The sequence below is a fragment of the Equus asinus genome, chromosome 4 (assembly GCF_041296235.1).
Source record: "Equus asinus isolate D_3611 breed Donkey chromosome 4, EquAss-T2T_v2, whole genome shotgun sequence".
NCBI lineage: Eukaryota > Metazoa > Chordata > Mammalia > Perissodactyla > Equidae > Equus > Equus asinus.
Window position 1 is genome coordinate 53,555,497 of NC_091793.1, and position 15,098 is coordinate 53,570,594.

At 38.3% G+C, this 15,098-nt stretch overlaps 1 protein-coding gene across 1 annotated transcript in view; it reads right to left on the reverse strand.

The window, feature by feature from the left end:
• Window positions 1-4,336: 4,336 nt before the first annotated feature.
• Window positions 4,337-15,098, reverse strand: part of ZDHHC17 (zinc finger DHHC-type palmitoyltransferase 17) — a 92,014-nt gene continuing 81,252 nt past the window's right edge. Inside the window, exons 13-17 of the mRNA XM_014841693.3 lie at window positions 12,517-12,610; window positions 11,558-11,641; window positions 10,135-10,292; window positions 9,404-9,498; window positions 4,337-6,415 (exon numbers count right to left, since the gene is read on the reverse strand). Of these exons, the coding sequence (XP_014697179.2) occupies window positions 6,277-6,415; window positions 9,404-9,498; window positions 10,135-10,292; window positions 11,558-11,641; window positions 12,517-12,610 (570 nt within the window). The 3' untranslated portion in view covers window positions 4,337-6,276. The remainder of the gene's footprint in view (window positions 6,416-9,403; window positions 9,499-10,134; window positions 10,293-11,557; window positions 11,642-12,516; window positions 12,611-15,098) is intronic.

The window sequence follows — 15,098 nt, forward strand, 5'->3', positions numbered from 1 at the left end:
ACTCCCAAGTGTGACCCCTGGGCCACTGAACTGGAGCACACAAACTTAACCACTACGTTTCAACCACTGGGCCGGCCCCTTGGTGACTCATTTTGAACTAACAGAATATGATGGACAGGAATAGGTTAGAAAAGACAACACAGCTTTTGCCTGCCTCTTTCTCTTGGCATGCTCACTCCTGGAACTCGGCCGCTGTGTTTTGAGGAAACCCTGACGACATGGGGAGGTCACATGTAGGTGTTACAGCCATACCCCAGCTGAGGTCTCGCCCATCGGCCATGTGAGCGCGGCTTCGGGTCCTCCAGTCCCCAGCTTCTCGACCACCCAGCTGACACCCAGTGGAGCAAAGGGAGCTATTCCTCTTGAGTCCTGACCAAATGGCAGGTCTGTGAACAAAAATACTGCTTTAAGCCACTAACTGTTGGGGTGGGGTGGTAGGCTGCTATAGATAACCAGAATGTTCTATAGATATTAAACTTCCCCACACAGAGCCAGCATTTCCCACACCGACTGCATTTCCCAAATTGTATTGGAAATGCTAGTTCCTATCTGAGAAAAAGACAGTGAAGTTGCCAGGTGCGTGATAATTTGAGATTTTTGCCCGATAAACAGTTTAGACAGCCATTCAAAATTAAAATCATCCTTAAATTGGGAGCTGTGGCAAACAGCTGCTCCAAAACTGTGACCTTAGCTTCCAGAGGTTCCAAGAGGGGAAAAGGGGACTTGGCTTTGGGGAGAACTCGCTCTTTCGGTGAGGAATCACGTCATCATGTGGTCGTAAGTTGACGGGGTGGCCTCAAAGTAATCCAAATGCGATATTAAGGTGCTGCATGGGAAATAAAGTGTTATTTTAAAATGACCCATCTGGGATATTTTCAGTCCCTTGTGGTGGGGTGGTATATTTCTAGAGGACTGCCGGCAATTCTGATGGCGGAAAGTCAGGATCCGTTGGGCGTGGGGAGTGCTGCAGCCAGCGGTCTGCGTGTCTGCGTCCCTGTAGGTGCACGGTGCACACTCGCACGTGGAAGGCCTCAAGATCCTGTCGAGAAACCTGTCTGAACTTGAAGAAAGCCTTACACTGACAGTTGTCCACGGACCCAGTGACATCTTAAGGAACACTGGGAAATGTTGGTCAGGACTTGGTTCTCAAACTTTTTGACCCCTTTCCAATTCTTAAATTACTGAGGACCCTAAAGAGCTTTTGTTTATGACAGTTATATCTACCAATATTTTCCAGACTAGAAATTAAACAAAATTTTTAAAAAATATATTAACTCAGACTTCCACTTACAGCCAAATGGACATAACAGGGACCAGATTTACTCTCACTTCAAACAACCAAAAACACAGACAAATTACATTAAAAAAATATGGTTTTCAGGACACTGGACAGGAGGCACCCAAGAACAGTTACGGGGAAAATGCCATCTGTCTTAGGGTTAGCACAGCTTACTGCTTCGAGAGTTTCCAGTTTACCGTGCAAGGAGGGAGAACACGGGTGGAGCTGGAAGGCATCTAGAGGGACAAGGTGGCGAGAGTTCGAGGAGCTGGAGAGAGCTGCACAAGAAACGAAACACACAGAGCACTGCTCAACCCCTACCTCGCAAGTCTTCAGCTGAGTTCTGACAGCATGTGCGTGTCAGGTAACTACCCAAGACCATGGACAAAGCCATGTGACAGACTTAAAGGGAACGCTGTCTGGTGCTCCTACAGAGCCAGGAAGAGCGCCTGTTCCCACCAGTAGGAAATGATTCCTGGGGCTTTGGATGGAGTACACAGGTCTCGCTTCAGTAACGAGGAATAATTAGCTCTAAACTGAACACTGCTCCGGTCCTAACAAATTGTGTTTTAACAGCAGAGCCTAAAAAGTCAGTTTCCAAATAAGTGCATCCCACAACAGAGCATTTTTTATAGGAATACAAAAATAGCCAGAACTCAATTCAGAGTGTGGCACCCTATCCAAAGTGACCAGGCACGGAAAGCAGCAGGCAAATCTGACCCATGATGAGGGAGAAAAGTCTACCAAATCCGACCCAGACCTGACACAGATGTGGAAATCAGCAGGTAGGTATTCAAACAATTAATTACAATTGTACTCCATATTTTCAAAAAGTTAAGTAGAGATCCAGGACATAGGAAAATTGTCCAAATCAAATACTGTAGGTGAAACCTATGATGTGGGAGATGAAAAATACACTGAATGGTATTAACGACAGACTAGACATACAGAAAAAATTTAAGTGAACTTGACAAAAAAACTATCCAAAATAAACACTGGAAAAAAGAGAACTTAAAAAATGAATTGATCAGTGAGCTGTAGGACAATCTCAAGCAGCCTAATAAATGTGTACCTGGAGTTTCCAGAAAGGGGACAGGAAAAGTATTTGAAGAAATGATGACTGAGAAATGCCCCAATTTGATGAAGACAGTAAACCTGCAGATCTCAGCAGTGGCAGCAGCAGTGAGCCTTCCGATGCTTTGACTGGAAATGGTCCCTCTCTGAGCCCTGGAAACTCTGCTGTCTGTCAAGTATTTGTCAATCCACGTAAGTATCTGATGACAGATTTCTAGTAAAATTTATCTGAGCAAAACATTCAAACTCCAATTCAAAGGCAACAAGGGTTTTCTAAGAGACACATCCAGTTTCCTTGAGTTTGTGACTTAGCTGATCTGGAAGAAGGGACATCTGAGTGTTCCACTTGGAATTACAAATTTTTCTATTTTAAAAGTCACATAAGAAGAACTTTATGAAATGAAAGGTGTGCTTTCTGACAGAAGCTATGATTTCTTGTCCTGGTATGTACCACTTGTTTCCAGTTACCTCTGTAACGACACTCTTGGACCCCGACACCCACATCATAGGCAGTCTTCCAATCTGGGCAGGACCAGGGGATCCAGACAGTCGACACGGCGGAGGAGACAGGCACCTTACCGGGATGGAAACTGATGGCCTGCTGTGGAGTTGCCTTGATTTTATAAACTGGTTCAAAATATTGTTACTCGAGCTCTACATAGCTCTGGAGGGATTACTTTCAATATTATAATAATGAAATGAGTCTTAGTCCAATCTGAAAACATTCATTACCACTGGGTTCTCAGTTGAACCACAGACCATCATGTGAACAACAGGAAAGGGTTCCTTCATGATTTCTGCTTTTAAAAGTCCCAAATAAACATGCTTTCTTTGTCACGCATAGCTTCTCAAGTAAATGAGATCAATGCTTGGTAGGTTTCCTTTTGCCATATTTCACTACAGTGCCTTTAGACATACATATATTTAAAACCTGGAGATTCACATAGTCCCTGAGGATCCTAATTAACTCCATGGAATCCAAAATTCTTAAAGAAAAATGTATTCTCTTTATTAAAAAAAATTAGTTACATACATACATACAGAACTGGAGTTTTTTCCAGAATACTCCTACCACCTTTTACTTTTGCCAATTTCTACCATCTTGTGACCTGAATCCTAGTGACCCAGATAGAAATATATAGAAAAATCTTTTCATATCATAGGTACCACAACCAGTGTCTCATCAATTTCTTGAAGTGAACTGAGTAAAATAACAAACAAGCACACAATTAAGAGTCAATATTTATTCTGATTAATATTTTACAAAATTTTGACAGATTTAATTTATGTAAGGAGAGCTAATTTATTAAACACTTTACAGGTTTTTCTTTCCACAGAGTAACACGGTAAGTAGCAAAATAATACTTGGCACAGTTATAAATAAAATATAAAAGTATCCATAGCTTAAGTATAATGATACTGTTTTACGCCTATTAATATTTCAAATAAATTGCTGGGAACAAGAAAAATATGAAGAAAAAAACTCCAAAGAAATAATTCATGTTCAGAGCTGAGAAAGAAGTTCCTATTTGCTGAAAGTATCCAATTAAGCTGAACAGAACTATTCCCCAAAGGGTCACCTTCATACACAACTTTAGAACTGGGTTAAGCTGGTGCCACACGCAAGACCTACACAATAATTACACAGACGGTACACTGCTGCATAGTTGGCTCCTGACTATCCGACCGTTTTCGCATCACAGATCTCACTGGTACTCTGAGACGGTTAGTAGTAAAGCAGTAACGTTGCAAATATTTTCCATGTAATTATACATCTAGAGTTTTTTTCTATTTAACTGAAAGACACCTCTTTTGCACTGAAAAGAATATTGTACCACAAAGAAAGAACATGGTAACAACACTCTCATCCAGACTCTGAGAAAACCACCATTGTATTTGACTGTTAAAAAAAGTATTAAAAATTGCAACTGAGTCTTCATGTGAAGTGGCTCAAAATACAAAAAATTAAAACAAATTCTAGCCTTTTATAAATAATTTTGAATTTAAAAATTATCTAAAATTTCCCCCAATTAGTAGTCAAAACTAGCAGAGACATTTGTAAAGTTAACCAATTTTTCACATTCTATGACAAAATGGCACAATGCTATTGCCATCCCACACCCATCTCTTCCCTTTTCAAAAATAAAGTACGTATGCCAATTTTCTAATATTACAACACTCACATACACTAAGGGTAATCTTTTTGATGTGTGACTTATGGTCAAAGAAACTACTATATAAAAATGGTACTTGGAAATACTGAACATCAACTATATACATTTCACTGCTCCTCTCACTAAGGCAAGGGGCGAGTACACCACTAGATTGCTTTAAGACCTGTAATCTGCATTTTACAGGGAATACTAATTTTACCAAGCATCAGACATGCAGTGAACTTGCAGATTATAATGCCTATTAACAGCGATATTGAACATCACTAGAAGCTCATTAGTTATCTCCCTTTTCTTTTTGGTTGGATAAAATGAAATGAGCAGCTTTAAATACACTAACACATACACAAAGAGAAAACTATTTGATAAATTATTTATATACAGATACACAATCTTTACACGGGTCTAGGATCTGCCATCTGACCCCCTTCCCCCCTCCCCCAGCCCAGCCCCTCTCAGGTTTCCCACAGGTTGCTCGAACCACAGTTTGCTACAGCACTTAAGAGGACTAAGCCAAGTCTCACTCTGTAAACAGTATTTATGGAAGCAGTGACTAATAGTTCACCATGAGAATATGGAAATGCTGCAACAAAAATTGATCAGTGCATCACGGTGAACAGGAAGAAAACCTTTCTGAAATTATTTCAGACAGCATTAACACATTTCAAAACATTCAATATTGGGAACATTGAAATAATCTTGGGGATTAAGTTCTGATAGGTCATTTTTTTAAAACCAGAATATACCATTAGCTTTTCCTTTAGTCACATGTGCTATGTACAGAAATCATGCTCCATCTTTAGCTAAACTCCATTATTTTGCCACAAGTCATTTTGCAGCTCAGAATTTAAAAAGTATATCCATTTATCTCCATTACTGAGAATTTTGCATTACTTGTTCTGCCTTTTCTTGAAAATGCCTCAACTCTTAAAAATTGGACCGTCTGCACATGACATTAAATTCTAATTTAGGCTTTACTGGATAGTATGTGCTAGTATACATTCTATGAGGTGTATCATGCACTTAGTAGGGCTTTAAGTTTGAACAAAATAACATGACTTACTCATGCAAGTGCTTTATTATCAGACCATAAAACCTCAGAGCAAGGTTGCTATAAATTATTTCACTGAACTAGAAATATATCAGCATTGCAACAGCTGATAGCAATAAATATTGTTAGCACTTTTTTTGTGAACATTATTTTCTTGTACCTTTGAAGACATGTTATAGGAGATCCCTAATAAAACCACATGATTTTCACCACAGTATTTACATGTACATTCTGAAATGTACATAATACTAGTCTGAATCAATTTAAGACAACTCTCCTGAAATTAAATGCAATACTATTAGTACATTGCATCATAAAATTTAGCTGTATACCATAAATTTAGTTTTACTAGAATCGAACATTTCTGATCAGTATACCAGGTCTGTCAACAGAATAAGTTCACTCTTCTTTTTGTGAAAAATGTTATGAGAAAACCAAAAAGTTGAGTATGTTATAATTCCCACATTAAGAACCATTAAAATTCTTTGTAAGATCTTTATTCTTCCCAGAAGTGGCAGTGTGTTCTGTCCATGTTTACTTTTGTTAATAAAAGTGTTGAAAAAAAGACTGTAAAATTCACTGTTAGCCCTACATATAGCATGCTATTATTCAAAGGATGTGGATTCGAGCGTGAGAGAGACACAGACAGACACGATTTTCAGGCACCACTCAGCAATATGCTTCATAAGGTAAAGATGCTGCTACACGAGCTGGTACCCAGATCCTGATATTTGGTCATATTCTATTGTATACTGCCTGGTCCAGTCCACGATAACAGGACGAAAGAGGCCACAGCATCGAAACTCAAAGAAGTCTATAATATTCCTTACACATCCATGGCTAAAAACCCCCCACAAAAAAGGAAAGGAAAGGAAAAAGTCTGTTAGTATAATGATTTAATATGAGTTTAATATAATTTTGGTGTTAAATATATTATTTTCTAAACTTAAAAACTCAGGTTACTTGCTGGAAAGAACTTGTTTATAACTCTACAAACTATATATGCATTCATATTTCTTCACAGCTCTGCCAACACTGATTTGTCTTTTGCTAATTTAATGGGTTACACAATTATATTTAAAGTTATTTAAATGTGCATTCCTTTCATTGCTGAGTCATGGACAATTTTTGATAAGAACCTTTCCTTGATTGGTAGCTCTTTGGTAAGGAGACAAACTACATCCAAAATTGAGAAAGTAGAAGACAAAATAATTACAAATAGCATGAATTTGGCAGTGTACCAAACAGTAACAATTTAAAACAAGAAATGTCAAGGAAAAAGTTCACGGAATTTTAGGACTTCAAGAACAAGTGTGGAAAAGCAGTCAGTTTTCCAGCTTATGTAATTATTGTGCCTCCTGGGGGAAATAATACTACCCAGTTGACTCTTACTTTTGCTCTTATTTAAAGGTTTGCTTGCTTTCTAGAAGCATGTAATTATTAACAGCACTGCAAAAGCTTGAAGGTATTAGGCAAGGAGCTCGAGTAAAACTCCCAGTTTTAACTATTTCATATAATTAAACAGTACTACTGTTTCTAAGCAGCAAGCTGCATGCAAACTTTAAATATATATATATATATATATAAAGAATAGGACAGTCTCTTCAATAAATTGTGTTGGGGAAACTGGACAGCCACATGCAAAAGAATGAAACTGGACCACTATCTTACACCATGCACAAAAATTAACTCAAAATGGATTAAAGGCTTGAATGTAAGACCTGAAACCATACAACTCCTAGAAGAAAAAACATGTGGTAAGCTTTTTGACATTGGTCTTAGTATCTTTTTGAATCTGACACCAAAAGCAAAGGCAACAAAAACAAAAATAAGCAAGTGCGACTACATCAGACTAAAAAGCTTCTACACAGCAGAGAAAACCATGAACAAAATGAGAAGGCAACCCACTGAATGGGGAAACTATCTGAAAATCATTTATCTGATAAGAGTTAACATCCAAAATATACGAAGAACTCATACAACTCAATATCAAAAAAACAAACAATCTGATTAAAAAATGGGCAAAAGATGGAATAAACAATTTTCCAAAGACATACAGATGGCCAACAGGTACATGAAAAGGTAGTCAACATCACTAATCATCCGAGAAACGCAAATCAAAACCACAATGAGATATCACCTCACACTTGTTAGAATGACTATTATAAAAAATACAAGAAATAACAAGTGTTGGCAAGGATGTGGAGAAAAGGGAACCCTTGTACACTGTTGGTGGGAATTTAAATTGGTGCAGTCACTATGGAAAATAGTATGGAGATTCCTCAAAAAATTAAAAATAGAACCACCATATGATCCAGCAATCCCACTTATGGTTATTTATCCAAAGAAAATGAAAACACTAACTCAAAAAGATATATGCACCCCTAAGTTCATTGCAGCATTATTTACAACAGCCAAGATATGGAAACAACCTCAGTATCCATCGATGGATGAACGGATCAAAATATGTATGTGTGTATACACACACACACACACACACACACACACACACACATGCATACACACAATGGAATATTATTCAGCCATAAAAAAGAAGGAAATCTTGCCATTTGTGACAACATGAACAGACACTGGGGCGTTACACTAAGTGAAATAAGTCAGACAAAGAAAGATAAACACCATATGAACTCATTTACATGTGGAATCTAAAAAAGAAACAAGCAAAGGAATGACAACCAAGCTCATAGATACAGAGAACAGACTGGTGACTGCCAGAGGTGGGAGGTAGGTGAAGCAGCTGAAGGGGGTCAAAAGGCAAAAACTTCCAGTTATAAAATAAATAAGTCATGAAGATGTAACATACTGCATGGTGACTACAGTAAATAATACTGTATTGTAAATTTGAATGTTGCTAAGAGAGATCTTAAAAGTTCTCATCACAAGAAAAAAACTGTGTAATTATGTGTTGTGATGGATGTTAACTAGACTTGTAGTGATCATTCTGCAATGTATATGTATCGAATCATATTTTGTACACCTGAAACTAATATAATGTTATATGTGAATTTAAAAAAAAGGAAAAAGAAAACCTATGTGTGTAGGAACTTTTGTGTCATTCAGAGGGCAAATAAATAATTCGCACTGAAAAGCAGCTGCCCCAGAGTCTGGAAAATTTCCCTAAATATGAATTTCACTTGACTGTATTTTTTAAAATCTTATTTCAATTCTCTGAATACATTCATTTCTCAATAAAACTTTGTAAATTGAGGGGCTGGCCCAGTGACGTAGTGGTTAAGTTTTGTGCACTCCACTTTGGTGGCCCGTGATCTGTGGCTTTGGATCCCAGGTGTGGACCTACACACGGCTCATCAAGCCACACTGTGGTGGCATCCCACAACAAAATGGAGGAAGATGGGCACAGATGTTAGCTCAGCAACAATCTTCCTCAAGCAAAAAGAAAGATTGGCAACAGATGTTAGCTCAGGGCCAGTCTTCCTCACCAGAAAAAAAACAAAATAAAATAAATTGTAAATTGAGGAAAGGTGAAAGAACAAATACTAAATGTTAGTTGGCCAATAAAGTTTGAATTGTGTAATAAAGAAAAAAAAGAATATCACAAACATATATTTAATGTGATGAATTCTAGAGTTATGGTGAACTAACCAATGCTACATGTGGCAGAAATCTAAGAAGTCAGTAGGATTTACAGGCTATTTTACATTTGCTAAGTATAAGAAATATTCTCTGCTTAATAACCTATTGCCATACCTACAGAACTACTTCTCTGTGATGTAGTTCACTAGATACTTGCTGAGTAAGGAAATTTATATGCCAAGGGAGAACAGTACATTTCTAAGCATTACGTACTTGAATGGGCTTTCAATAGATGTCGTTGTGACTTTAAAGTGCTTGTATCTTCTGGCATTCATCCTCTCATTTGTAGTGATACCTAAGCACGATATCTAAGAGGCAAGAAAAAGAAAACCATTAAACTGTCTCTGAATATTTCATATAAAATAAGTTAATTCTCGAGAGGACCAAGATGGAGAGAAAAATGATGAAGTCTGTTTCTGTTTTCCATCAGGAGATTATAAAGCGAGTTTACGTGATGTTTTGACTCTGTGAAAAGTAGCTGGTTAAACGGGGAAAATATTTAAAAACAAGTAATTTGGCATTGTGCTTGTGGAGAGATGGAGACTATGCACACAGACCACCTCTCCATTTAAGAATGAGCTTTAAAAAAAAAAATCCTTAATTTAAAAAACCCTGAACTCTTGAGTAAATATTGATATTTATGGGTAATAAAACATTCCTATTAAAATGAACACAAAGTTAATGGCATCATCAATCTAAGCTCACACTTATGTCCAGCTGGATGTAGGTGAATCAGCAACAGAAATAAAAAGTTTTGTTGATAGGATAAAAAGTCAAAGTTTACAACATAAAAAGAGGGAGGGGGGAGGGAAAGAGGTAAACTGAAGATTGTAATCCTTGAGAAGCAGCAGTGGTTAAAAAGAGATAGGTTATTATCTTTTAAGCGAGGAGTGAGTTTAGAGTCGACTGAGTCACCAAAGAACAAATGAAGGACCTACACGTACCTGGTACATCTGACACATGAGTAATACGGCCACCCACAGGAAGTGAAAAACACTGTTCAGAAACATCCAAAACATCCACGGGGAACAGGTGGCAATTTGAGTAATGTATGTCCAAAATCCATCCTTGGTGTACGTGGTCTCGCAGTGGAGCCCCCAGTCTACAATCAGAGAAGTACCCACATGTGCTCAGTAATCGTCCAAGCACCTTGTGTAGGCATTTGTGGCAGGGACCACTCTGGAAACAGGGTCCAGAGCCCAGCTTTAACTGATGACTTTCCATGGACACTTTTTATACTCTTCAATAATCCCATTATACATTAGTGAAAAAACATCAGAGACAGAAATGGAAAAAGCAGCAGCCAATCTTAAAAAAAACAACTACTGGACTGTAACAACGTACAGTTTTTATTGGTTGCAATTGCATACATCAATACTTAAACAAACATTTTCTTTATACTAAGATGATATATATATAAGTGAGGTATTTTTGGAGGGCAGGCATATAACACAAGATCACCTTGGTGACGGGTCTTTTTCCAAAACAAAATTGACTCTTCGAGAGCTGCTGCCATGAAGAACTACTGTTGTTACAGACTGGATGGGTCCTCTCTCTTAGGTGTGTTGGACCCAGAAATTAGGTCAAGATCTTTGACTAAGTCTTTCTATTAATCTCTACTTGAGGAATTAGCCTCCCTTTTCATTAGGGCAATAACAGAGAATATTCTTAATATCTTGGGAGTAGAAGGACTAGGAAATCATCCTTCCAAGACATTTTTTAAGCTAGGATTTAATACATCTTTATGCTAAATACCACCAAGCCCTGAAGCACAGTAACTAGACTCTTCATTTAAACTCTTTCCAAATTATGTTCTTGATGCAACAAAAACCCATCATTTCCTCTAAGATACTAAACCCATATGATCAAGTAAATGATAACTTATTCTTAAAAGAGTAACTTCTAATACCTTTTAATATTCTCGAACAGATAATAATTATATCTTACTTTTCAAAATATTTCAAGTTCTGTGCAAACTTAACTTCAACTATATTTTCCCTGCTTGGTAAGAAAGAGCAACTGGCACAATCACAAAACCAATCAACTACTAGAGTAAGGCAAGCACATGATGTGAAAAATGTTGCTGTATTTTACCCAGAAGCTTTTCAAAGCCTATTAAGCCAACAAGCTTCTCAGAGGACACACATACATGTATTAAGAGGTGGTTAATTGATAATTCTGTTGCTTATCCTACATGTTGAATATGTTTGATAGTTCTATTTTTTTCTTTATGCTTCATTATAGTGAGGAGCCCCAAGCAACAATTTTTGGTTAAAAGACTTTTGTCATTATATTTTCGGTTAATATGGTAAGGATGAGTATGCAAACATTTGTGTTTTAAGAAGGTAAAAAACTAATTGTACTTACAAGAAATACAACCATAAATCATCCAGCAGATCATGAAAAGCAAGAAGAACAGGTAGCCCATAAAGTATCTATGGTTGCCTGCACCTAAAGAACAAAACAGAAGGAATTTTTATCAGCTAAGAAAAAACAACTGGAAATACATCCTTTGGGGGGATGGGAGGCAAATGCCATGAAGGGCAACTTTGACAATAATCACATATATTAAGTATTTTATAAATTTTTCTTCAAGAAAAAAATGTTTTAATAAAAGTCTTAAAATAAAAATGCTTATAATTGCACACAAAGACGTGATGACTGCAACAGTGCTCATTCTGAAGGCAAGAGAGCCCCAATAAGCCAAATGACTCTCAGTTCTGAGCTTTAACCCTACTGCTTGCTTTGTGAGCTATCAAAGAACCCTACTTTATCTCACTTTTATAAATTTTATAATCCAACTTTTCAAAGACTTCTCCCCAACAGATTCCCACAATCTTCGTAAGGCTTCCCGCTGTCACCTCATAAAATCCCCAGGCCCATCTCTCAGCCCACCTAGTACATCAGACCACACCATTCCTGAACACTGAGGTAAGCAGAGTTCTCATCTGTCACTCTCCTCTGCCTCTGTACATCACATCCTTTGAAATATTGTTAAAAGCCTTACATTCTCTAGTTTAACTAAAAAGGAATACTATCTGCTTCCTTATCAATTTCACCGTTATCCAATGGAAAAGATAAGAGTAGGTACTAGAAAGAACTGATAGAAAAATGATATCAATCTTTTCTAGGCACTGATTTTAGAACCTTTTTCCCTCTCTCTCAAATGAGTTGCTGTTTCGTCAACCAGGAGGTAATTGAGGGGATGGGGGGTGTAGTAGGGTGCAGGAATGAACTTCCCACTATCTACCTTAATATTGCACTTTATTAATTACCTAGAGTAACTTAAATGAGCAACATATTCAGATACTGCTAATAAAACTTACCTACACAGTTGCCCACCCATGGGCAGTGATGATCAAATTTCGCTATGCAGCGATTGCACACACCACAATGTTTGGACCTCACTGGTTTCCGTATCTGTTAATAGGCACGTCAAAAGATTATGAAAGGCATTATACTAAAGACAGGAAAGCTGAACATTTATTTTCTAAAATACAATTATGAAAAAAGAAAACTATATTTTTTGAAAAAGATTACACCAAGGTTTCCAAAGGAATAAGATGAAAAAGACAAGGGTAATCTAGAATATAAACTTTTAAGAATGGAGTAGAACCACCAATTTACAAAAAACAAATAAGAATCAAAGACCAATTTGCTGTTGCAATGAATGGTACTATAATTTACATCCCTCAAACTTCTGAATAATAAAAACACATCAACCTCCAGGCACCTAAATGAAAATTTATTGTGATTAATGGTTATGATATTGGCTGTGCTTTAATAAAATGAAATTGTTCCTTAATAAAAGGAAAGTCAAGTCAGAAGTTAATAAAAGCAGCTTTTAAAATTCAAAATCATCAATAAAATACATCTTCCCAAAGTTAACAAAACTAACAACAAACACTAAGTGTGCACATCTCTTTTCTTTCAGTGCGTCCTGAGATCTCAGATGAAGGTATAGCACTTCCCCTGCTGAACTGCATAGCCCGATCTAAGAAAGGACAACATGCTTAGGAAGTTTAGGCAGTCTCTACTGCTTGCAAAGATCGCAAAATACATTACTCAGCTCTTGACGGGCAATAAAGAATTCATGTCTATGGGGCCTTAAGTGTTGTAAAATATTTTGCTCTAAATTGGCCAAGCGAACACAAGCAGTCTCAATGCGGATACATGACAAGAGCTACAGGTATTAACTCACGCCAGACACAAAATTCATAATAGCCTTCATTGGTGTTTCAACAAAAGCACTGCCATTTCCCCAACAGTTTGCATAAGATTATACGCTATTTTGAGGTACCAAGCAAAAAGCATAAGTGGACTGTGCAGTTCTGACATGTACTAAAATCATCTGTGGACGAAAGAAAGAATAAGCTATTCCTCACCACAGATATGAGACTAAATTTATTTAGGAGAAAGCAGCAGGATATATCAAACAAATTCTACCCTCACTTCCAACGCTCAGCTACATATCCCCTTTGGGCAACATTTGACAACGAATTCTGAACAAAGACTGACACCAGGTTCCTGAACATAACAGTCTCCTTGGTTCACTTACAGAATAATTCATTTTTAGGAAATTTCTGATCTATATGTGTCTTCTTAGGGACTTGTCTATTTATCAAAGTGAAGGATACCCATATAATGATAAATACCTCTGGCAATCTGAACCATTTTATAATAGGATATGTTCTATACTTTACAACACCAAATTATCTATCCAGAACTACAGGGCTTACAATAACATAATATATAAAAAACTGTTAATACTATGATGACAAAAACAGTCTTGTTCTTGCCATCAGATATTTATTTAACAATGAAAGTGTATTGAGTGACTCTATAAAGAATTTGTTTTCCATTCCGCAAATATACCAGCAATACATACTTGACTTTACGGAAGAGAATAGTATTTCCACAGAATAGCAAAATATAAAAACATTCTAGAGAGTGACAACAGTATCATGGTGGAGTAAGTTGTTCCCTTTGTCTCTCCCTCTCGAGTTACAATCAGTTGGACAGCCACTGATGAACAGAGACTCCCTACACAGCACAACAGGACACACAAGAAATCTAGGCATCTATACAGCTGAAGGTGGGTGGACTGGACCCCCAGGAGGCAGTGGAACTAGGGGAGCAGCCCTCCCATCCCTGTAGCAGCAATCCAGCACAAGGATCCCCACACTGGCCAGCACACCTGTGAGAAAACAGGCACAGGGTGCCTCTGGCCAACCTCCCAGAGGACTTAAGCCTACATGCCTGCAAGTGGTCCCGGCAGGGGTAGAGAAGTCGGGCCAGCTTACTACCTGCCAGTTTCCCAGTGGACTTAGCCTGTTTGCCTGCGAGTGGTACTGGCAGGGGCGAGAAGCGGGGAAGCTTGCTACCTGCCTATCTCCCAGACAATCCAGCATGCATGCTGCTTGCTCCCCCAGCAGTAGCCGGGTCTTTCCAACAGTGGAGATAGTATACAAAACATGGATTTTCCTGGCTGGGGTGGGGTGCTATGACCTGAATTCCTAAAACACACTGGCTAGTGCCAGAGATGAGAGGCTACACAGTGAGCAACAACAAAAACCTCTCCCTGCCTAGCCCCTGCTCCCCCTAGCAGTGGCAGGTGGAACCTGCAACCAGAGGTTTCAAGAACCACAGCAGAACTGGTGAACCAGCTCCCATTGGTGGCATCCCGGATACCAGCTCCACCAGCAGTGAGGGCTGCATACAATTCCCCAGGTCCCTGGGCTCCTGGCAGCGACAATGACATCCATGAACCCAGCACCCTTGGCAGTGGTGCAACCAGCACCCACAGATAACCCTGCAGCAGCAGCACAGGTGGTGCACGGAGTAGCAGCATTTGAGCATCTCCACTAGAAAGCCAGTGGAGGAATATGAAACCCAGGTGACCCTGGAA